The 25459-nt window shown below is 44.5% G+C and overlaps 1 protein-coding gene across 4 annotated transcripts in view; it reads right to left on the reverse strand.

Moving 5' to 3' along the window:
• LOC122555444 (homeobox protein PKNOX1) overlaps positions 1 to 25459 on the reverse strand; it is a 114887-nt gene that overhangs the window by 19796 nt on the left and 69632 nt on the right. For all 4 annotated transcript variants that reach the window (XM_043701451.2, XM_043701450.2, XM_043701452.2 and 1 more), the window contains 3 exons: positions 22281 to 22413; positions 8203 to 8297; positions 793 to 924 (listed from right to left, as the gene is read on the reverse strand). In XM_043701451.2, coding sequence (XP_043557386.1) covers positions 793 to 924; positions 8203 to 8297; positions 22281 to 22413 — 360 coding nt within the window. The remainder of the gene's footprint in view (positions 1 to 792; positions 925 to 8202; positions 8298 to 22280; positions 22414 to 25459) is intronic.

The raw sequence follows: 25459 nt of genomic DNA on the forward strand, positions 1-25459 counted from the left end.
CCAAAAGGTTGTGAATCATAGTTTTAAAATTAACTATTAATCTAGCCTCCATCGATATTTGCAGAATAAAGTGGCAAACCTCTATCAACCTTTGCACGTGCTAACGTCTTGAAAGGTCTGGCACTGATTTTTAGATTGTTCTCTAGCCCATGGCTTCCCAGTGAGTTTCTTCCAATCTATCCTTCCTGTTTCCCATCTTGAAAAATCTGCTTAAATCACCTCTTAACCTTCAAAATTCTAAGTAGGTTCTTTTGGAAATTTTAGGATTCTAGGATCATTTTGTTGATCCATCCAAGGCTGATGTATCTTTCCAAGATGAGGTGGCCAGGGTTGCTCACAGAGATTCAAGGTGTGGTCCAACCAGGTCTTTGTGAAGCTCATCAGCAGTGCCACAAGGAATACATAACACCAGAATTTTAATCATTAGGTATTTTAAATGTGAAATTGAAATCTGATGAGAACAGCTTACACTGTGCAGCCTGAAGCACTGAAGACTAAATCTCACTAGACAAGCTGGAATTATGTTAACGGGGAACCAAGCTGAACTTCACAATCAAGCTATGGAATATTTGTCGAGTCAAGCATGTGACACTGTTCACAATGAGACACACAGCTGGAAATGTTTATCATATGAGCTACTTGATGATATTAAAAATCACACCAGCCCACACAAAAAAATCGATTGAACACAGAAAATAAAAAAAGATTGTTCAAATGAGCATAACAAATTTAAAACAAGGGTTTTATTGCAGCTGTCATCTACAGCTAAACAACATGACATGTGAAACTTACCGCAATGTGCTGGAACAGCCAGGATCTCATGATATTAGTAGCTTGCTTTGGCAAGACTCCTCGTTTGTTTTTTGGAGAATTCTCACTGTCTTGATGCAAGACATTCACATCTTGATTTAGTTGCAGCTGCAGCTGTTAAAAAACAAATATTCAGTGTGACATTTAATCAGTATTTAAATAAACTTGCCTAATGCATAAGTTTCAGATTTAGAGTGCTGATCTGTCTAAAGGACAGGCATGATCTAACTATCTGCAACAGTTAAATGTACAACTTAAAATAATCCACTGTCTCGAATGAGCTTTAATAGAGAACAACAGACTCTAATATTTTCAAATGGTCATTTTCACCTGGTTGCTTTCAGTGGAACACATTGCTAACATACCAGACTCACTGACACACAGTACTACTCTGGGAACACCACAGCACTAGACTGGTTTTTTGCAGAGTCTGCAGCCTTAGGATTTTTATGTATTCATCGGATGTGGTTGTCACTAGAAGATCAGCTTTAATTACCTTTAAGAAAATGATGTTAAGCATGAGTACAACTGAGTGACTTTGACAAGATGTCATACAGGAGGCTGCAAAATAAGGTAAGAGCCCATAGTGTTAGGGACAAGGTATTGTCAGAAGGCAGAGAGTAGAAATAAAGGGGTCTTTTTCAGGATAGCAGTGGAGTTCTGTGGGGGTCTGTGTTAGGACATTGGAGTACAGAGGACACTGTTGCTAAGTTTGCAGATGACACAAAGGTAGATGACAGTGGAACAGGTCGTGCTGAGGAAGTGAGGAGGCAGCAGAAGGACTTGGACATGCTCGGTGAGTGGGCAAAGAAGTGGCAGATGGAATGCTATGTGGCAAAATATGAAGTTATGTAGTTGGAAGAATAGGGGTTCAGACTATTTTCAAATGGGGAAAAGCTTCAGAAATCTGAAGTGCAAGGGGGCTCGGGAGTCGTATTTCAAGATTCTCTTAAGGTTAACGTGCAAGTTCATTTGGCAATTAGGATGTCTAATGCAATATTCATTCAAGAGGGCCAGAAAACAACAGCAGGTGTGTACTGTTGAGGCTGTATAAGGCTATGGTCAGGCCACATTTGGAATAGTGAGAGCAATTTTGGGCCACTTATCAACAGCAAGGTGTGCTAGCGTTGGAGGGGAGGTATACAGGAATGATCCCAGGGGTGTAGGCTTGTAATAGGAGGAGCAGTTGAGGATTCTTGGTGCATACTCGATGGAGTGTAGAAAGATATCAAAAAATCTCATTGAAATTTACAGAATATTGAGAGGCCTGGATAAAATGCACACAGAGACTTAGGACCCAAGACCACAGCCTCAGAGTGAGTTAAAAAATCTTTGGAACTATGATGAGGAGGGATTTTTTCAGCCAGAGGGTGGTTAACCTGTGGAACGCATTGTCACAGAAGACTATGCAGGCAAAGTGATTGAGCGTATTTAACACAGCAATAGATAGGTTCATGATTAGTAAGGGGATCAAGGGTTATAGGGAGAGGCAGGAGAATGGAGTTGAGAAACTTATCAGCCATGACTAAATGGCAGAGCAGATTGGATGGGCTGAATGGTTTAATCTGCTTCTGTATATTATTGCTTTATGGACTTGCTACTGCCATTTCAGAAAACAATTTAGAGTGAAATCGCACAACTGCATGTCCACAGTCTGTCATATACCAAACCATGTAATGACAGCAGATTTTATTCTCCAAAGGAAATTAATGAAATTAATTTTTGTGACAATCTGGTAGTTTTCTAGTCACTATTACTAGCACTCACTTTCTAGTCTGGATTTACTGAGTTCATAGAATAGGACTTATCACAGCCCTTTGATTATTCATCCAGTTGTCTACATTACCACAAAACAGAAAGTACTGAAGAAACTCAGCAAACCTGGCAGCATCTGTGTAAAGGGAAGAGTTTGAAGCAGAGTCACATTGGTCTCAAAACGTTAACACTCCACATATACTGCCAGACCTGCCGAGTTTCTCCAGCACTTTCCAGTTTTATTTCAGATCTCCAGTGGATGCAGTATCTTGCTTTTATCTCTACGTAAGACTTGTTAACAGACTTAAAAACTGAAAATGTTAGAAGCCGTCAGCAGGTCCAATAGCATCTATAAAGGGAAACGGTTAACATTTCAGGATGACGACCTCTCAGAGATCAACGAACTTCAAACAAATCATGGGTGGAACATGATAGCTAAGTGTTATACAGCTCAGTAACCACATAATGGAAAGTAGTTTACCCCCCCACCCCCCAAAGGAGAATTTTACAAAATATATTTGACTTCCACTGACTTTACAGATCAACCACTACTGGGTAAAACAATTCAGCTTGTTCAGAGTATAAACAGGCAACAGCCAAATCAAAGGATTGCTTTATCCACACAGCCTCAATACTACAATAAAATGTAAAGGCACTCAGAGCAGCTAATATTCTTGTAGCATCTCTTGCTGAATGATCCACTTTCAGAACATTTGAACAGGCCACACAAGGTCTCAGCACCACTCCTTATTCTTGCAATACTTGGCTGGAGCTGCAAAAACAGCGAAGTTAGAACCTAAGCAATAGTGAGGAAATGTCATGTAGGTAGAAGGCAAAAGGGAATCTGAGCATCTTCTAAATGCACTGCCTCATGCTGATGGTGCCCAGGTTACATTGTTAAACAGTTTCATCAACAGGGGCCCATGAATGTTTTCGAACAGACCGCCCATATATTAAAGTTTATCTTTCTCTGCATCTTCTCTGTATCTGTAACACTATATTCTGCATTCTGTTTTATTACCCTGACATAAGGCATGATTTGCCTGGATAGCACACAAAACAATACTTTTCACTGTATCTTGATACATGTAACAAAAATAAATCAGATCAAATCCAGTCACTGAACTGTACCTGAAAGCGTAGTCACATAGGCTTTTAAAGCAACAGGAGTTATGTGAAGCAAATATTCTGCCACCTTTTGTGAAACAAAGTGATACACAATAAACCACTGGGGAACAAAGTGCTCGGGTAGAGATATCAGACTGGGGATTTAGCTGACAAGGTTCTAGAGGGATTTAAAGTTGAGGAGATGGATCTTGAATTCAAAGCAGTGGAGACAAGGGAAGCCTTGGGACAATGAATACAGAGACACAGTTTAGGGAAGTGTATTGAACCACAGACTGGAAAAATTTATGGTTACATATCTATTTATTCCTCAGGAAAGGCAAGAAACAAAATTCTCACTGTGGGTTTTCTTTCAATTCTAGCCAGTAATATTAGAAATGATAGTAAAAGTTTCTTTCAATACATAAGAAACAAACGACAGGCAAGAGTAGACATTGGGCCACTTCAAACTGATGCTGGAAGCCTAGTGATGGGAGATAAGGAAATAGCAGGAGAACTTAATAAGTACTTTGCGTCAGTCTTCACAGTGGAAGACATGAGTAATATCCCAACAATTAAAGGGAGTCAGGAGGCTGAGTTGAGTATGGTTGCCAATACAAAAGAGAAAGTGCTAGAAAAGCTAAAAGATCTTAAAATTGATAAATCTCCTGGCCCTGATGGGCTACATCCTAGAGTTCTGAGGGAGGTGGCTGGGGAAATAGCGGAGGCGTTGGTCGAGATCTTTCAAAAGTCACTGGAGTCAGGGAAAGTCCCGGATGATTGGAAGATCCCCTTGTTCAAGAAAGGATCAAGGCAAAAGATGGAAAATTATAGGCCAATTAGCCTAACCTCGGTTGTTGGTAAAATTCTACAATCCATCATTAAGGATGAGGTTTCTAAACTCTTGGAAGAGCAGCGTCGGATTAGAACAAGTCAACATGGATTTAGTAAGGGGAGGTCGTGCCTGACAAACCTGTTGGAGTTCTTTGAAGAGGTGACAAGTAGGTTAGACCAGGGAAACCCAGTGGATGTGGTCTACCTAGACTTCCAAAAGGCCTTTGATAAGGTGCCACACGGGAGGCTGCTGAGCAAGGTGAGGGCCCATGGTGTGCGAGGTGAGCTACTGGTATGGATTGAGGATTGGCTGTCTGACAGAAGGCAGAGAGTTGGGATAAAAGGTTCTTTTTCGGAATGGCAGCTGGTGACAAGCAGTGTCCCGCAGGGTTCAGTGTTGGGGCCGCAGCTGTTCGCATTATATATTAATGATCTGGATGAAGGAACTGGGGGCATTCTAGCGAAGTTTGCCGATGATACAAAGTTAGGTGGACAGGCAGGTAGTACTGAGGAAGTGGGGAGGCTGCAGAAGGATCTAGACAGTTTGGAAGAGTGGTCCAGAAAATGGCTGATGGAATTCAATGTGAGCAAATGCGAGGTCTTGCACTTTGGAAAAAAGAATAGAAACTACTTTCTAAATGGTGAGAAAATTCGTAAAGCCAAAGTACAGAGGGATCTGGGAGTGCTAGTTGAGGATTCTCTAAAGGTAAGCATGCAGGTTGAGTCCGTGATTAAGAAAGCGAATGCAATGTTGTCAATTATCTCAAGAGGGTTGGAATATAAAAGCACTGTTGTGCTCCTGAGACTTTATAAAGCTCTGGTTAGGCCCCATTTGGAGTACTGTGTCCAGGTTTGGTCCCCACACCTCAGGAAGGACATACTGGCACTGGAGCGTGTCCAGCGGAGATTCACACGGATGATCCCTGGAATGGTAGGTCTAACATTTGAGGAACGGCTGAGGATCCTGGGATTGTATTCATTGGAGTTTAGAAGATTAAGGGGAGATCTAATAGAAACTTACAAGATAATACATGGCTTGGAGAGGGTGGACGCTAGGAAATTGTTTCCGTTAGGCGAGGAGACTAGGACCCGTGGACACAGCCTTAGAATTAGAGGGGGTAAATTCAGAACAGAAATGCGGAGACATTTCTTCAGCCAGAGAGTGGTGGGCCTGTGGAATTCATTGCCACAGAGTGCAGTGGAGGCTGGGATGGTAAATGTCTTCAAGGCAGAAATTGATAAATTCTTGATGTCACAAGGAATTAAGGGCTACGGGGGGAATGCGGGTAAGTGGAGTTGAAATGCCCATCAGCCATGATTGAATGGCGGAGTGGACTCGATGGGCCGAATGGCCTTACTTCTGCTCCTATGTCTTATGGTCTTAAATCCCACCAAAGTTGTTAGGATGACACATGGAACAATCATATCTTGAATTCTGGGCCTGACAGCTGGAAAGGTTGCTGGTATTTGACTAGAAGGCAGCCTGCCTTTTTACTGTGGCCAATGGATTATTGCAAGTAATAAAAACAGATATTGCTGGAGAAACTCAGCAGGTCTGGTAGCATCTGTGGAAAGAAAGCAGAGTTAACATTTTTAGTCCAGTAACACTTCTGTTTCCATTTTGTTTCAGTTTCCAGCATCCATAATTCTTTGATTTATTTTAGTGGAAGCAATAACTTGAACTTTGTAAGAAATTATTATTGCATTAGTGTGTTCTGGATATTTCAAGATGTGTGCATTTTAAAGGACAATTCTTCCCTGCCACCAAACCTGGACAAGAAAACAGCTGAGAAAATGGAGGAGAAATGTGGACGCCAGAGTTTAATTTCACTTTCCTTGCAAATAAAGATCAATTCAGTCATTTTCTTCTAAAGAGTAAACCTCTATCTACTTCAGCAGTTTACTGTGTGTACAAGCTGTTCCTTTGTAAGAGAATCAGGTCACAGTATACTGCACAGTCACCACCAGGAATCGCCATTCAGGCAGCTCAGGATAATTTCTGTCACAAAACTCTACAGTTCGAACACTATGCCATTATCAGAAGGTGACATGAATGGAAGCTGTCAGCCTCTCTTGACTACTCCATCATTAAATTATAATCAGTCCATACACTGTGACTGTTCATCTCGTATTAATGTAATCATTCTGCACGTTTTTATAAATTCATTTCTGGGAGGATGTTGCTCACTTGGCCGGCATTTATTGGTGAGCTGCTTTCTTAGAACTGTTGCAGTCCATGTGTCATAGATACTGTTAGGGAGACAGTGCCTGGATTTTGACCCAGTAACACAAAACGAATGACAATATATTTCCAAGTCAGGATGGAGTGTCACTTGGAGGGGAAACTTGCAGATGCTGTTGTTCCCATGTATCTGCTGCCCTTGTCCTTCTATATGCCAAAGCGCAACCCATCCACACCCCTACACTTACCCATTACCTAACACTACGGGCAATTTAGCATGGCCAATTCACCTGACCTGCACATCTTTGGATTGTGGGAGGAAACCGGAGCACCCGGTGGAAACCCACGCAGACACGGGGAGAATGTGCAAACTCCACAAAGAGAGTCGCCTGAGGCGGGAATTGAACCCGGGTCTCAGGCGCTGTGAGGCAGCAGTGCTAACCACTGTGCCACCGTGTAGATGGTGGACAGGCTGTGGGGAGTCAGGAGGTGAATTACTCACCGCAGTATTCCTAGCCTCTGACCTGCTCTTAGAGCCACAATACTTATGTGGCTAGTCCAGTCCAGTTTCTGGTCAATTGTAACTCCCAGGATGTTGATAATGGGGAATTCAGGGACAACAATATTACTGAATGACATGGAGTGATGGTTAAACTATCTCTTATTGGAGATGGTTATTGCCTGGCATTTGCATGATATGAATGCTACATTTCAGCCCAATTCTGGATACTGTCGGGAAATCGCTGCATCTTAAAACAGACTATTTCTTTATCCGAGGAGTCATGAATCGAGTTGAACATTGTATAATAATTAACATACATCCCCATTTCTGACCTTATGATGGAAGGAATGTCATTGATGAAGCAGCTGAAGATGATTGGGCTTAGGATACTATCCAGGGGAACTCCTGCAGAGATGTCCTGGAGCTGAAATGACTGATCTCCAACAATCAACTTCCTTTGTCTGAGGTATCACTCCAACCAGCACAATCATATTCTTAGCGTCAGGATAATAAACCTCTGTATTGATACAGGTCATTCCGTGCATCAGCATAACCAGCATGTACCATAAGACCATAAGACAAAGGAGCAGAAATTAAGCCATTCTGCCCATCAAATACCTTGCAATGTTGTGATCAGGGTGATGTGTAATCAGTTTATGTACTGAAACGACACAGTCAGTGTTCATCAACCTTCACATTGTACCTGTATCCTCCTCGTATCTGTACAACTAGGTTTGCAATAGTGCTGTCACTGTAGCCAGCCTGCTCACTGTGAATGTATATTGTGGATATTGGTGTTACCAATGTATACACTGCTCTTGTGATGGAGAATATTTCCACCTAATTACATGCCAGATTTACCTTTTTGCTATAAACTAGAGTTCGATACAATTAATAATATTAAAAGTGTAAGTTATCACAAAGCAGTATGACGACCATTCAATAATTTATTTTTGCTGTTTATGATACTCTCACTCATTACCAGTTCCCTCCCAATATGAAGTTATAAACCTACCTGTGCATTCTGGATACGTATTGTGCCATGCGTTTGCGTCACTACCTGGCCTTGAGGCGTAACCACAGTAACAGGCTGATAAACAGCCCCACCACCTATTGAAGAAAGGAAATAGGCTAAGTTGCAAATACATTTTGGTTGTGAACAACTTCAATTTACAAAATCATTAGCATGTGAAATGCTAGGCCATAGAATCAAAAAAATCCTTACTGTGTGGAAAGAGGCCACTCAGCCATTTCAAGTCTGCACTGATCTGCTGAACACCATCCAACACAGACCCAACCCCCTATTCTATTCCTGTAACCCTGCATCTTCCATGGCTAATTCACCTAACCTGCTCATCTTTGGACTGAGGGGGGAAACCAGAGCACCCAGAGGTAACCCATGCAGTCTCCACACAGTCACCCGAGGGTGGAATCGAACCCAGGCACCACTCAGGCTGTGAGGAGCAGTACTCACCACTGAGCCGCCATGATGGAGTCAAAACTCCAGATGTTAAGTATCAGAAAAAGGGAAAGCAGAATAGATTGGTAAGAGGACTGGATTCCCAACAAGTATTTCAACACGGAAGTAACAATAAGATCATTAAAAAATAGTAATAAGAATAGACCGTTTGGCCCCTCACCCTTGCTCCACCAATCAACAGGATCACGGCTGATTCAACATTCCGCACATCAACTTTCCTGCCTTGCCTCATAACCCTTGATTCCCTGATTAATCAATAATCAATCTTCTGATTAAGGGTCACCTGAATAAAATTGTTCATTCTGCCTTCTCCGCAAAGATGCTGCCAGACTTTCCAGCATATGCAGTTCTTTGTTTTATTGAAGAATCTAGTTATCTCAACTTTAAATATACGCAAGAACTCTAACCCACAGCTCTCTGTGGTAAGGAGTTCCAAGCAGAAATTCCTCTTCATCTCAGTCTTAATCTAACACCCCAGTTCTAGACTCTGATGGAATGGGAGAATCATCTCAGTATGTACTCTGTCAAGCCTTTTAAGGATCAGTATGTTTCAATGAGATATCGTTCTTCTAAACTCCAGTGAGTGGAGGCCCAATGTGTCTAGCCTTTGCTCATAAGACAATCCCTCCAAACCAGGGATCGTCTTAATGAACCTTATTTGAACTGCGTTTATTTAATGGATCTTTCCTTAAATATGGGAACCAAAACTGCTCAAACTACACAAGATATGATCCGACCAACAGTTGCTGTGAGATCTTCCTACTCATATACTTCAACTCTCTTCAAATAAGGGCCAACATTCCATTAGTTTTCATGATCGTTTGCATCATTCTTGCACAAGTTTCCACCCAAATCCCTTTGTGCTGCAGCTTTTTGCAGTTTGTCTCCATTTAAATAATATTCTATTCTTTTGTTCTCTCTTCCAAAATAAACAACTTCCCATCTTTCCACATTATACATCATTTCTCATATTTGGATAACTACCCAATCCCTCAGATAGAGGAGTTGTACGCAAAGCTGGCAGGGGGTTTGTCCTGCAAGAAGCTAGACATGAGCTATGCTTACTTGCAGTCACGTTTAGATTAGGATTCTCAGAGGTATGCTACAAATAATACTCATAAGGACTTCTACTAAAATATGAGAGAGCCATGTGGGGTATCATCAGTCTGTTCAGACGATGGAGAACATTTTGTAGGATGTACCTCAGGTCACCATTTATCTAGATGACATCATGAGAAAATCAATAAGGAGCACTTAGAGAACTTGGAAATGGCCCAAGGTGTTTTTCTGAGGCAGCATATGCCTAAGAAGGGAAAAATGTGTTCCAGGCCTGCCAAGTGACCTAAAATGTCGACAAGACCAGGTTACACCCGTTGGAAGATAAAGTGGTGGTGATCAAAATTGGCATAGCCCCCATGTCTGTCCTGGAGCTTACGTCATTTCTGGGTCTAGTAAATTATTACGGAAAGTTCATACACAACTTGGCATTCATCCTGGTGTCATTGCATCAACTCCTAAAGAAGGGACAACCTTGGAAATGGTCTCATAGAAAGGCCCAGCTTTCAATGAAGTCAAGGAAGAGCTATCATTTTCTAACATGTTGGCACACTACAATCCCAAGAAAAATCTGGTATCAATGTCCAATGCTTTCCCATCATAGGCAGCCCATTCGAGAGAAACGCCCAATAGCTTATGCATCCAGGACTCTGGCTAATGCAGAGCATAAATATGCACATGTAGAAAAAGAAGGATTGATGGTCATATTTGGAGTCAGACAGTTCCACCAATAACTCTATGGATGAAAATTCATGATAATCACAGACCACAAACCCCTACTTGGTCTGCTTAAAGAGGGTAAGGCAGTGTCATCCATATTTCCCGGTTACTTCAGTGATGGCTCTAATACTGAGTACTTTTAATTACAAATTAGAACACCTTCCAGGAGGCTGAGTAGAAATAGGTAGAAGACTAGAAATAGGCTAAGCTTGATCTGCCCACACCCGGTGGGGTTGAACGACACTAGGAAATCCAGTATCGAACCCAAGACTCCATCAGGTGAGACAGACAAAATAGACAAAGTCTGGTGCAAGAACCATGGAACTGACCAAACACAGGTAAGCGGCATGATCAACATGAGATCTGGATCAGCAATTTATAAAGTTTGGGTTGATGTGATCAAGCATGTGGATCATTTGGAAGCTGCAAATTCACACAATGTGCAAAACTTACACTGCCCATCCAAGCCTTCAGAAATACTTCGGGGACCCAGTGGTCACTCTCTCCAACAAACATAATTGAGTCCTCTGAACCAGAGATGGGCATGACTGAAGGAGCACCTCTACACTTCTGCCTCTGGAAGAAAGGAGTGAAAGCCCACCGAGGCACTCCTGGCACAAGAGGTGAGCTCCCATTCATTATACGCCTCCCATGTTAGATTCCAAGTTGGACAAACCTGATTCAGTATTAAAAAGCACCTTGAGGCTTGTAAAGGAATCGGACTGCCCTGCGTTTGTGGATTCATGGTGAGGGACGTATTGATTGTAATGAACTTAGCTAGCCAGTAGAATTCATAGAATATGAGTTCCCAGATTGGATTAGATAAGCAACCCCAATCAGGAAGAGCTGGTTGACAATAAAAGGATGAATGTCAGCAGTACTGAGGCCTGGAATGCTTCACTCAGTGAAAGGCTGTGCTATTGTCAAAGGCTATGCATTTGAGAATGGAGGGTGATTGGTGACAGAATAGCAGCCTCTGAAGAGTTATTTCGGGGGCAGTTGGGAAATAAGACCATAAGATATAGGAGCAGAAATTAGGCCATTCAGTCTATTGCGTCTGCTCTGCCATTCAATCATGGCTGATATGTTTCTCAACCATATTTTCCCTCTTTCTCCCTATAACACTTGATGCTCAAGAACCTATCTATCTATCTCAGTCTTAAATACACTCAATGACCTGGTCTCCACACCTTTCTGTGACAATGAATTCCATAGATTCCCCACTCTCTGGCTGAAGAAGTTTCTCCTTATTTCAGTTCTAAAGGGTCTTCCCTTTTACTCTAAGGCTGTGCCCTCGGCTACTAGTCTCTCTTACCAATGGGAACATCTTTCCAACATCCACTCTGCCCGGACCATTCAGTATCCTGTGTTTCAATTAGAACCCCCCCCCCCCCCCCCCCCCCCCCCATCCTTCTCAACTTTATCGGTTATAGACCCAGAGTCCTTAAACATTTCTCAAATGCTAAGCTTTTCATTCCAGGGACCATTCTTGTGAACCTCATCTGAACACACTTCAGGGCCAGTATATCCTTCCTGAGATTTGGGGCCCAAAACTGCGCACAATACTCGAAATATGGTCTGACCAGAGCCTTATAAAGTCTCAGTATGTCCTACTTTTATATTCAAGTCCACTCAAAATAAATGCCATCATTGCATTTGCCTTCCTAACTACTGACTCAACCTGCAAGTTTACCTTGAGAGAATCTTGGACTAGAACTCCCAAGTCTCTTTGCACTACAGACTTTTGCATTTTCGTCCCACTTTCGTCCATGCCTCTATTCTCCCCACCAAAATGCATGACCTCACACTTTCCCACTCCATCTGCCACTTCTTTGCCTACTTTTCTACCCTGTCCAAATACTTCTGCAGTCTAGATTAGAGTGGTGCTGGAAAAGCACAGCAGGTCAGGCAGCATCCGAGGAGCAGGAAAATCGATGTTTCAGGCAAAAGCCCTTCCTGCTCCTCGAATGCTGCCTGACCTGCTGTGCTTTTCCAGCACCACTCTAATCTAGACTCTGGTTTCCAGCATCTGCAGTCCTTGTTTTTACCAAATCCTTCTGCAGCCTCCTGCGCTCCTCAATGCTACCTGTCCCTCTCCCTATATTCAGTAGCATACAATATAGCACCTTGTCAAAGGCATTCTTGAAGTCCAGATAGGTAACATTCATTGGCTCACCTTGGTCTAACCTACTTTTTACTAACTCAAAGAATGCTAGCAGATTTGTCAGGCATGACCTTCCCTTGACAAAACCATGCTGACTTTGCCCTATTTTACCATGCACTTCCAAGTATTCAGAAATCTCATCCTTCACATTGGATTCCAGGAACTTACCCAGGACCGAGGTTAGGCTAATCGGTCTGTAATTTCCCTTTTGTTGTCTTACTCCCTTAAGCAGAGGTGTCACATTAGTGATTTTCCAGTCCTCTGGGACCGTCCTGTTTCTCGTGATTCCTGAATGATCACCACTATCTATTCAGCTATCACCCTTAGAACTCTGGGGTGTAGTCCACCTGGTCAAGGTGATTTATCCACCTTCAGGCCATTCAGTCTTTTTAGCACCTTCTCCTTGGTGATGGCCACCATACTCAGTTCTGCCCCCTCACTCTCTTGAATGTTTGGGATTTTACTCGTGTCTTCCACCATGAAGATGGATGCAAAGTAATTATTCTGTGCTTCGGCCATTTTCCTGTTCCCCACTACTATCTCTCCAGCGTCATTTTCCAATGGCTCAATTCTATTTTCGCCTCTCTTTTGTCCTTTATATATTTAAAGAAACTCTTACAGTCTTCCTTTATATTACTGGCTAGCTTACTCTCATATATAATCTTCTCCTTCCTCATTTCTGATTTTTTGCCCCCTGTTGGTCTTTGCAAGCTTCTCAATCCTCTGGATTCCCACTGCCCTACGCCACATTATACACTTTCTCTTTTGCTTTTATACGATCCCCGATTTCCCTGGTCAGAAACTCCAAATTGCAGAGTAAATTCAATTATAATATGATCACCGCCTCCTAAGGATTCCTTCACCTTATCAATTCTGCCTCATTGCACAACACTAAATCCAGTATTGCCTGTTCCTTGGTGGGCTCTACCACAAGCTTCTCCAAAAAGTCATTTCGTGGATATTCCACAAACTCCTTTTCTTGGAATCCACTACCAACCTGATTTGGAGACAGTGAGGTCTGCAGATGCTGGAGATCAAAGTTGAGAGTGTGTTGCTGGAAAAGCACAGCAGGTCAGGCAGCATCTGAGGAGCTGGAAACTCAACATTTCGGGCCGGAGCCTGATGAAGGACTTTTGCCCGAAACGTTGATTTTCCTGCTCCTTGGATGCCGCCTGACCTGCTGTGCTTTTCCAGCAACACACTACCAACCTGATTTTCCCAGACCATCTGCTTATTGAAATCCCCCATAACCAACGCAACATTGTCTTTCTTACACATCTTTTCTACCTCCTGGTGTATCTTGTGCCCCAACTCCTGACTATTTGGAGGCCTGCACATAACTCCAACTATGTGTTTTTTTTAAACTTTTGCTGTTCCTCAGTTCTACTCCATCTGACCCTACTTTGTTTCTTACTATTGATTTAATTTCATTTCTGACTAATAGGGCAGTCCCACCCTCTCTGGCCACCTGCTTATCTTTACGATAGGATGTATATCCTTGAATATTCTATTCCCAATCCTGATCCTCTTGCAGCCACCTCTCCGTGATGCCTACTACGTCATACCTGCTGATTTCGATCTGCGCCACAAGCTCAGTTACCTTATTCCTTATACTGTCTGCATTCAGATGTAACAGCTTCAGTCCTGTATTAACCTTCCCTCTTCTCATTGTCATTTGTTTGTCCATTGTGCTTGAAGTTTGATTGCTCACCCTTTCCATACACTCTATCCTACTTGTGTCTGTGCTGGAGATTTTAATAACATTTAATAAGAGTTCTGTTCTCTTACCTCCTCCTTTAATTCAGGTTTTCTAATTTCCTCTATAACTGAGCTCTCCTCCTTCCCCCCCCATCCCAATCACCCTCCCCACCCCCCCCCCATTTAGTTTAAAGCCCCGTTTCCAGACCTATTTATGTGATTCACGAGGACTCTGGTCCCAGCATGGTTCAGATGAAAACCAGCGCTGAAAATGTGTTGCTGGAAAAGCGCAGCAGGTCAGACAGCATCCAGGGAACAGGAGAATCGACGTTTCGGGCATAAGCCCTTCTTCATTCCTGAAGAAGGGCTTATGCCCGAAACGTCGATTCTCCTGCTCCTTGGATGCTGCCTGACCTGCTGCGCTTTTCCAGCAATACATTTTCAGCTCTGATCTCCAGCATCTGCAGACCTCACTTTCTCCTCAGATGAAAACCAACCCATCGGAACAGGTCCCTTCTTCCCCAGTACTGGTGCCAATGTCCCATGTCTCCTGCACCAACCTTTGTGCCACGCATTTATCTGCTTAATCTTATTGACCCTGTGTTAATTTGCTCATGGCACAGGTATTAATCTAGAGATTATTACCTTTTTGGTTCTGCTTTTAATTTAGCTTCGAGCTGTTCATACTCCCTTAGCAGAACCTCTGCCCCAATTTTATCTACACAGACCATGACCACTGGATCTTTACCTTCCCACTCCAGGTTCCTCTGCAGCCCAGATGAGATATCACAAACCCGAGCACCAGGTAGGCAACACAACCTTCAGGACTCTCAATCCTGGTCACAGGCAACAGTGCCTATTCCTCGAACTATACTATCCCCAATTACAACAACAGTTCTCTTCTGTCTCTCCCCATTTGAATGGCTCCCTGCACCATAATGCTGTGGTCAGTCGGCTCATCCTCCCTGCAGTCCCCATTCCTGTCCACACAGGGAGCTAAACTCTTGAACCTGTTGGACATGGACAGGAGCTGAGGCTCCTGCAGCTCTACCTCCTGGATCCCTCGACCAGCCTCACTCACAGCCACATGTTCCTGTCCCTGACCGAATTCGAGTTAATTAGTTTGAGAAGTGTGACTGTCTCCTGAAACACAGTGTCCAGGTAATTCTCCCCCACCCTGATGTACATAATTATAGAATCCCTACAGTATGGAAACAGGCCATTCAGCCCAACAAGTCCACACCAAGCCTCTGAAAAGGAACCCATCCAGACCCATTCCCCTACCCTCATTCTCTACATTTATCCTTGACTAATGCACCTAACCTACACAACCCTGCACACTATGGGCAAGTTAGAACATAGAATATAGAACAGTACACTGCCCTACGCCACATTATACACTTTCTCTTTTGCTTTTATACGATCCCCGATTTCCCTGGTCAGCCAGGGTTGCCTCACCCTCCCTGTACCATGCTTCTTTATCCTCAGGATGAATCTCTGCTGTGTCTCCTGAATTACTCTCAGAAACTCCAAATTGCAGAGTAAATTCAATCATAATATGATCACTGCCTCCTAAGGGTTCCTTCACCTTAAGCTCCCTTATCAATTCTGCCTCATTGCACAACACTAAATCCAGTATTGTAGCATGGTACAGCACAGTACAGGCCCTTCGGCCCTCGATGTTGTGTCAGCCTTTTATTCTACTCTAAGATTAGACTAACCTACATGCCCATCATTTTACTACCATCCATATGCCTTTCCAAGAGTTGCTTAAATGTCCCTAATGTATATAACTCTACTACCACCGCCGGCAATGCATTCCACGCACCCACCATTCTTTGCCTAAAGAATCAACCTCTGACAACTCCCTTAAACCTTCCTCCAATCACCTTAAAATTAAGCCCCTTCGTGATAGCCATTTCTGCCTCTGGCTATCCACTCTACCTATGCCTCTCATCATCTTGTACACGTTTATCATGTCACCCGCTCATCCTTCTTCGCTCCAATGAGAAAAGCCCTAGCTCCCTTAACCTTTCTTCATGAGACACACCCTCCAAACCAGGCAACACCTTTCCTAGGCGACCAGAACTGAACACAATATTCTAAATGTGGTCTTACCAGGGTTTTACAGAGCTGCAGCATAACCTCACAGCTCTTAAACTCAATACCCCTGTTAATTAAAGCCAATACACTATATGCCTTCTTAACAACCCTATCAACCTGGGTGGCAACTTTGAGGGATCTATGGATGTAAACCCCAAGATCCCTCTGTTCATCCACACTGCCAAGAATCCTGTCTTTAACCCTTTATTATGCATTCAAATTCAACCTTCCAAAGTCAATGACTTCACACTTTTCCAGGTTGACCTCCATCTGTCACTTATCAGCCCTTAAGGTGCCAGTTCCTGCCCTTCCCTTTGAGAATAGTCAGCACCCTCTCTGAGACATCCTTGACCTTGGCAGCAGGGACACAACACACCATTCTGATGCCTCAATGTCAGTTGTAGAAATGTCCACCTGTGTGCTTTAGTAGAGTCCCTTATCACAATCCATCACTCGGAACGTGACATACCGCTCTGTAATAGCTATGATATCCTAGTCTCATGCTCCCAACCATGTCCCAAGTCCACCTGCCTTACCTGTAGGCCCTCTTGCATTGAAATAAATGCAGGTTAATTTATCAGTCTTACCTCATACTCTGCTTTTCTCTTTCTTGCCTTGACTATTTGACTTGCTCCTCTTCTCAACTGTACCAACCTTAGACTAGTCTCTTTTCTCAATATCTCTTTGGGACCCCTCCTCCTGCCTGTCACTCCCTTTGCCCTCACAAAGTTTAAAGCCAGACAAGCAGTATTAGCAAATCTCCCTGCCCAGACATTGGTCCCCTCCCTATTCAGATATAAACCACCCTTCTTATACAGGACACTTGCACCCCCGAAGACATTCCAATAATCCAAAACTGCAAATCCCTGCTACCTATACCAGCTCTTTAGCTAGGCATTCATCTGCCCTATCCTCCTATTCGTGTCACCTGGAGCAATCCAGATATTACTCCCCTTGAGGACCTCCTGCCTAATTTCCTTTCTTCTCTCTTTAGAAACTCATCCCTTTCTCTTCCTATGTCATTGGTCCCAATGTGCAGCTATCTGCTCCTACTGGTTACTCCCCCCTTTGAGAATAGACAGCACCCTCTCTGAGACATCCTTGACTTTGGCAGCAGGGACACAACACACCATTCTGATGCCTCACTGTCAGCTGTAGAAATGTCCATCTGTATCCTTTACTAGAGAGTCCCCTGTCACAATCGATCACTTGGAACGTGACATACCACTCATTACAGTAAAACCTGTCTCATGGCCAATTCACCGAACCTGCACATCTTTGGACTGTGGGAGGCAACTGGAGCAACCAAAGGAAACCCACACAGACACAGGGAGAATGTGCAACCTCCACACAGACAGTCAGCCGAGGCTGGAATCGAACCCTGATCCCTGGCACTGTGAGAAGCACTGCTAACCACTGCGCCACCGTGCCGCCCGTTAAGGTCAAGAATAGCTTTATTTGTCATTTCTATCAAATACAACTTATACAGTAAAAACAACACATCATTCCTCCAGGACCAAAGTGCTACATGGACAATACAAATTACATGACAGTACAGTCATACACGGGGCAGCATAAAGTGCAAAACACACAAGACAGCACAGTAATTCCTAACAAGACAAGACAATAGGCACAGTAGTGGACAAATTACAATGTAATAATGAATGATCATGCATAAACCATTTCTTTAGCAACAATTTGAAAAGTCGTGCAAAGAATTACAGGCAGAATAAAATGTGACCGTGGTGTTAAGGAGCCTGATGGCTTAGGGGGAAGACACTGTTACACAGTCTGGCTGTGAGAGACCGAATGCTCCAGTATCTTCTGCCAGATGGCAGGAGGGAGAAGAGTTTGAGTGAGGGGTGTGTAGGGCCTTCCACAATGCTTTTAGCCTTTCGGATGCAGCGTGTGGTGTAAGTGTCTGTAATGGAGAGGAGAGAGAGATCCCAATGATCCTCTCAGCTGTCCGCACTATCCATTGTAGGGTCTTACAATCAGAGATGGTGCAATTCCCGAACCAGGCAGTGATGCAGCAGCTCAGGGTACTCTCAATGAACTCTCTGTAGAATGGGGTGAGGGGGGTGCGGGAGGGGGGTGGGGTGCGGTGGGAGGTGGGCTTTCCTCAGTCTGCACAGAAAGTACAGACACTGCTGGGTTTTCTTGGCTATGGAGCCGGCGTTGAGGGACCAAGTCAGATTCTCCGCCAGGTGAATGCCAAGAAATCTGGTTCGCTACATGATCTCCACGGGGGAACCATCGATGTTCAGCGGAGAGTGATTGTTCTGTGCCCTCCTGAAGTCAAGAAGCATCTCTTTCATTTTTTCCACGTTCAGTGACAGGTTGTTGGCTCTGCGCCAGTCCATTAGCCGCTGCACTTCTTCTCTGAATGCTGACTCATCTTTCCTGCTGATGAGACCCACCACAGTCGTATTATCAGCGAACTTTATCATGTGGTTCAACCTGTGCATTGTTGCACAGTTGTGTGTCAGTATAGTGAACAGCAGTGGACTGAGCACACAGACCTGGGGGGGGGGTGGGCCCATGCTCAGTATGATGGTGTTGGAGTCAGTTCCCAATCCAGACTAATTGTGGTCTCCCAGTCAGAAAGTCCAGGATCCAGTTACAGAGGGAGGTATTCAGGCCCAGCAGACTCAGCTTTCCAATCAGGTGCTGAGGAATGGTAGTGTTGAATGCAGAGCTGAAGTCTATGAACAGTAATCTGATATAGGATGTCCCTCTTGTCCAGGTGGATGAGGGCCAGATGGAGGGCGGTGGAAATGGCATCACCTGTTGAGCGGTGAGGATGATATGCGAACTGCGGGGTGTCCAGTGGGGGGTATGGAAGCAGGGCCTTAACTTGCCTCATCACAAGCCTCTTGAAGCACTCCATGATGATGGGTGTTAGTGCAGTGGGTGGTGGTTGTTGAGGCAGAACACTGAAGACCTCTTAGGCACGTTGATGATGATAGCTGCCTTGAAGCACGTTGGAACTATAGCACAGCTTAGGGAGATGCGAACATCCACCAGTACATCAGAGCATCCTCTGAGCACTCTGCCAAGGATGTTATCTGGTCCAGCAGCCTTACTTGGGTTGACTCTGCATAGGGTTTTCCTCACGTCAGCTGTGGTAAGGCACAGCACCTGGTCATTGGGAGAGGGACGAGAGACTTAACATTCTAAAAGATGAGAGACTAAACAAACAATCCACGTTCTTTCTCAATATATAATTTCAGTTACATCACAATGTTAACTTTTGCTATAAATTTTGTGTCCTACGATCTTATACTCCACAACCACCTGATGAAGGAACAGCGCTCTGAAAGCTAGTGCTTCCAAATAAACCTGTTGGACTATAGCCTGGTGTGGTGTGATTTTTAATTTTGTACTCCCCAGTCCAACACCGGCATCTCCAAATCATTGGGGGTGTTGGACTTCCTCACCGCCATGTCATTTCGTGCCTCATACCGTGCATAGAGGTTGTTAAACTCGTCCGGGGTCGAGGCATCACCAGCCCAAGCAAGCAATGCTGTTCTGTAGTTGGTGATGGCCTTCCACATGCTCGGTGTATCGCTGCTGTCCTGAAAGTAGCTGTGCATTCTCTGTGCATGTGCACACTTTGCCTCTTTGATGGCCTGGATCAGGTTGGCACTCGCTGTTGTTAGGGCTGCCTTGTCATCTGCTCTGAAGGTGGAATCACTGGTCCTCAGCAGCGCACACACCTTTGTGGTCATCCACGGCTTCTGGTTGGGGTGAGAAGTGATGGTCTTGGGCACAGTGATGTCAGCAACACACTTGCTAACATAGCAAATCACCAACGCCGTGTACTCGTCGAAGTTGATGGAATCACCATCGGTTGCCGGCTCCCTGAACCTGTGGCAGTCAGTGCGCTTAAAGAGCAGAAATGGCTCCTGCCAGCCAGGTTTTCACCTGCTTCCGAACTGGTCTGACACACCTGACGAGCGGTCTGTATGCTGGGATTAGAATAACAGATGTGGTCTGAGGAGCCGAGGTGGAGCTGGGCCTCTGTCCTGTATGTGTAGGGGATGTGTGTGTCAACAAGATCCAGTGTTTTCCCCACTCTCGTCACAAAGTCTACATGCTGATGGAATTTAGAGAGTGCAAGTTGAAATCTCCAGCAACAATAAACAGTCCATCAGGGTGTGCAGTCTGCAGTGTGCTAATGGCCCCAAACAGTTCACAGAGTGCCTCCTTAGCATTGGCACTGGGAGGAGTATACACACCGACTACAAGGAAAGCGGTGAATTCCCGTGGCAAATAGAAACGTCTGCATCTAACAGTCATAAACGCCACCAGTGATGAGCAGTAACTGGAGGTTAACACAGAGTCTTTGCATTATTCTGTGTTGATGAAGACACATCGGGCTCCACCTTGAGCCTTACCGCAAAGAGCTGCATTTCTGTCAGTGCCAAACAAGGTGAACCTGTCCACCTGGATGGCGGTGTCTGAAACTCTGTTGCTAATCCATGTTTCCATGAAAACAAGGACTCAACAGTCTCTGAACGCAAGCTGAGAATCCTGCCGCAATTGGATGCAGTCCAGTTTATCGTCCAGGAAGCAGACACTGGAGAGCAGAATGGAAGGTAGAGCTGGCCGGCTAGGGTTTGTTTTTAGCTTGGCATGAACTCCTGCACGTTTACACCGCTTCTGGTAACTCAACACCTGGCTACTGGCATCAGGTGAGGCCGAGGACTGAAGGCCTGGTCTCTGCAGCAAGTGGAATAGCATAGCTCCTTCAGCAGCTCTCCATTCAGGTTCATTTTCAGCTGGTTCCTGGACTGTAGCAGTGTTTGCAGACTGTAGCAGTATCTGTAAACACTGGGTTTCCTGTTCCTCCTGTGTCTGAAATTAAGTAGCCCTCGGTCGGGAGAGGCCACTGTAAGCTGCTGCCGCACTGCCATCTTGTTCCATCGCAATATGTGTCGCAAAGTTTGAAGCTCAGACTTCAGGTCATTGACTCTGAGCTGTAATCTTTATAGCAACCAACATTTATTACAGACATGGTCATTGGGAACCACAATGGGGTCCACCAGCTCCCAAATCATGCAGAAACAACACATTACTTGACCCTCCACCCTTATTTTATTTAATTGGTTTTGAATTTAAAAAATTTTTAAAATCTTTTCAGTGTCTTTGCTTATGCAAGTTGTTACCAATAAATAAGTTGCAACCAAGAAATTAACAAGATTCAATTAACAGATTCAAATTTTGCAGACCCCTTATTAGCCAATCAAATTACAGCCCTTCCAGTGGTGTCACTTTTCAGCTTCTCCTCAGTCAGATTCTAGTGAGTGACACATGGAGAAGGAATAATGTGAAAGGCACCCATAACATAAATCATTATAGCAGAGCAGCAGGCCCTTCAACCAACCATGTCTGTTCATGCCATTCTAAACTTATCACATTTGCCTGTACATGCTCTATATCCCTTTATTCACAGTCTGTTCATCCATCTGTCTAAATGCTTCTTAAATATTGCCATCGTATCTCCTTCTACCACATTCCCTGGCGTCACCTTCTGAACACCTATCATTCTCCATGTTAAACAAAACTTTCCTCACACATCTCCTTTAAACATTCACTCTCTCACCTTAAACCTATGACCCCTAGCATTTGACATTTCCACCCTGGGAAAAAAGACTCAGAGTATCCACTCTATCCACGTCTCTCACAATTATCAATACATCTGCAGCATTCAATAGCATCACAGGTAACCTGGCACAGCCTCCTCAGCACAGAGCTGAGGAGAAGTCTTGCTCATCCAACACTGGATATTGGTTTGACAAGTGGATGTGCCATGAAAGGATCTGAATGAATGACCTACGGGATTAACTGAGTGTTATGGCTCACATACCTGTTACAACTTGAGTGGGGTTCACTGTCGTCACTGTGACATTTCCCTGCTGCAAAGCTGAGGCAGGAACGACAATGCCCTGAGGACTGATGGTGCCAGGTAAGGTGGTGATGGTTGTGTTCTGTACAGGAAGCTGGTGGAGAACATTTTCACAAAAGAATGATAAAAAGAAACATTGGTCATTAATTTCACTGATTCTTCTTTAATCCATTGGTCTGTGTCACATTTTGGAGATTTCTGACTTTTTATTTGTCACAGGATGTGCATATCACTGGCGTGGACAAAATTTATTATCCATCTTGAATAGCTTAGGGGAAGGTGGTGGTGAGCAGCCTTCTTAAACCACTGCAGCCCCATTGAGTTGTACAGCAGAGAGAACGGTCCTTTGGCTCACCATATCTGGCCAATGAATAGATAGCAAACTACAAGAAAATGAGGACCGCAGATGATGGAGATCAGAGTCAAAGCATGTGGTGCCTGACCTGCTGTGCTTTTCCAGCACCACACTTTTCGACTCTGATCTCCAGCCCTCACTTTCGCTCACGTTCTTCTGATAGTATGTTGACCACAACTGCATACATTATTCCACCTGTGGTCTAACCTATGTATTAGAAAGTGTAACATGACTTCCTTACTCCTCTATTCTATGCCCAGCTCATGAAGGCAAGCATCCTGTAATCTTTCTTCGTCACCCTGTCTCCCTGTGCTGACACCTTCAGGCACCTATGAACTTGTACACCAAAGTCCCTTTGTTCCTCAATACTCCCTGGGGATCTCTCATTCATTGTGTATATCATTCGCTTGTTAGACCTCCCAAAATCCATTCCCTAACTAAGAAGACCCAGGAGGGGACATGAGAAGTCGTTGGCAGATAGTATCAAGGAAAACCTTGAACCTTTCTATAGATATATCAGGAATAAAAGAATGACTAGAGTAGGATTAGGGCCAATCAAGGGCAGTAGTGGGAAGTTGTGCATGGAGTCAGAGGAGATAAGAAAAGCGCTAAATGAATATATTTCGTCGGTGCTTATCGGGAAAAAAGACAATGTTGTCGAGGAGAATTATGAGATACAGGCAAGAGACTAACCGGGATTGAGGTTCACAAGGAGGAGGTGTTAGCAATTCTGGAAAGTGTGAAAATAGGTAAGTCCCTTGGGCCGGAAGGGATTTGACCATAGCAACACGACGGTTGGAGGAAGAGCGCCTCATCTTCCGCCTAGGAACCCTCCAACCACAAGGGATGAACTCAGATTTCCCCTCCCCCCATCTTGTCTCAGTCAAATCCCTCGAACTCAGCACCGCCTTCCTAACCTGCAATCTTCTTCCTGACCTCTCCGCCCCCACCCCACTCCGGCCTATCACCCTCACCTTGACCTCCTTCCACCTATCACCCCTCCCCAAGTCCCTCCTCCCTACCTTTTATCTTAGCCTGCTGGGCACACTTTCCTCATTCCTGAAGAAGGGCTTATTCCCGAAACGTCGATTCTCCTGTTCTTTGGATGCTGCCTGACCTGCTGCGCTTTTCCAGCAACACATTTTCAGCCCAGAAGGGATTTATCCTAGGATTCTCTGGGAAGCCAGGGAGGAGATTGCAGAGCCTTTGGCTTTGATCTTTATGTCATCATTGTCGACAGGAATAGTGCCAGAATACTGGAGGATAGCAAATGTTGTCCCCTTGTTCAAGAAGGGGAGTAGAGACAACCCTGGTAATTATAGACCAGTGAGCCTTACTTTGGTTGTGGATCAGGAGTGGGAAAAGGTTATAAGAGATAGGATTTATAATCATCTAGAAAGGAACAAGTTGATTAGGGATAGTAACACAGTTTTGTGAAGGGTATGTCGTGCCTCACAAACCTTGAGTTCTTTGAGAAGGTGACCAAACAGGTGGATGAGGATAAAGCGGTTGATGTGGTGTATATGGATTTCAGTAAGGTGTTTGATAAGGTACCCCAATGGTAGGTTATTGCACAAAATATGGAGGCATGGGATTGAGGGTGATTTAGCGGTTTGGATCAGAAGTTGGCTAGCTGAAAGAAGACAGAGGGTGATGGTTGATGGGAAATGTTCATCCTGAAGTTCAGTTACTCGTGGTGTCCCGCAAGGGTCTGTTTTGGGTTCACTGCTGTTTGTCATTTTTATAAATGACCTGGAAGAAGGCATAGAAGGATGGGTTAATAAATTTGCAGATGACACTACAGTTAGTGGAGTTGTGGACGGTGCCAAAGGGTGTTGCAGGTTACAAAGGGACATAGATAAGCTGCAGAGCTGGGCTGAGAGGTGGCAAATAGAATTTAATGTGGAAAAGGGTGACTTGACTCACTTTGGAAGGAGCAACAGCAATAAAGAGTGCTGGGCACATGGTAAGATTCTTGGCAGTGTAGACGAGCAGAGAGATCTCGTTGTCCATGTACATAGATCCCTGGAAGTTGCCACCCAGGTTGATAGGGTTGTTAAGAAGATACAGTGTGTTAGCTTTATTGGTAGAGGGATTACATTTCAGAGCCATAACGTAGCTTGGTAAGGTAACGAGTTTATGTTTTATTTCTTATTTTTTCAACAGTCTCTTTGGGAATTTAGAATAGTGGGAATGGAGGTGAGGGCAGTTGAATGTTCCTCCTGCAGAATGTGGGAGGTAAGGGTCACCCCACTAGTGTTTCTGCTGACTACATCTGCGGGAAGTGCACCCAACTCCAGCTCCTTGAAAACCGCGTTAGGGAGTTGGAGCTGGATGAACTTCGGATCATTCGGGAGGCAGAGGGAGTTATTGAGAGGAGTTACAGGGAGGTAGTCACTCCTAAGGTACAAGAAAAAGGCAGCTGGGTTACAGTCAGGGAATGGAAAAGGGAACCGGCAGGCAGTGCAGGGATCCCTTGCGGCCATTCCCCTCAACAATAAGTATACCGTTTTGGATACTGTAGTGGGGGGGGGGGGGGAGACATACCAGGGGAAAGCAGTGGGGCACAGGGCTCTGGCACAGAGTCTGTCCCTCCTGCTCAGAAGGGAAAGGGAAAGGGAAAGAGGAGCAGAGCAGTAGTCATTGGGGACTCCATAGTTAGGGGGACAGATAGGAGGTTCTGTGGGGACGGGAGAGACTCACGGTTGGTGTGTTGCCTCCCAGGTGCCAGGGTTCGTGATATCTCTGATCGTGTTTTTGGGATCCTTAAGGGGGAGGGGGAGCA

Source organism: Chiloscyllium plagiosum, unplaced genomic scaffold (assembly GCF_037043375.1).
Source record: "Chiloscyllium plagiosum isolate Xiang-an unplaced genomic scaffold, Cpla_swu_hap1 HiC_scaffold_12, whole genome shotgun sequence".
NCBI classification, from domain to species: domain Eukaryota; kingdom Metazoa; phylum Chordata; class Chondrichthyes; order Orectolobiformes; family Hemiscylliidae; genus Chiloscyllium; species Chiloscyllium plagiosum.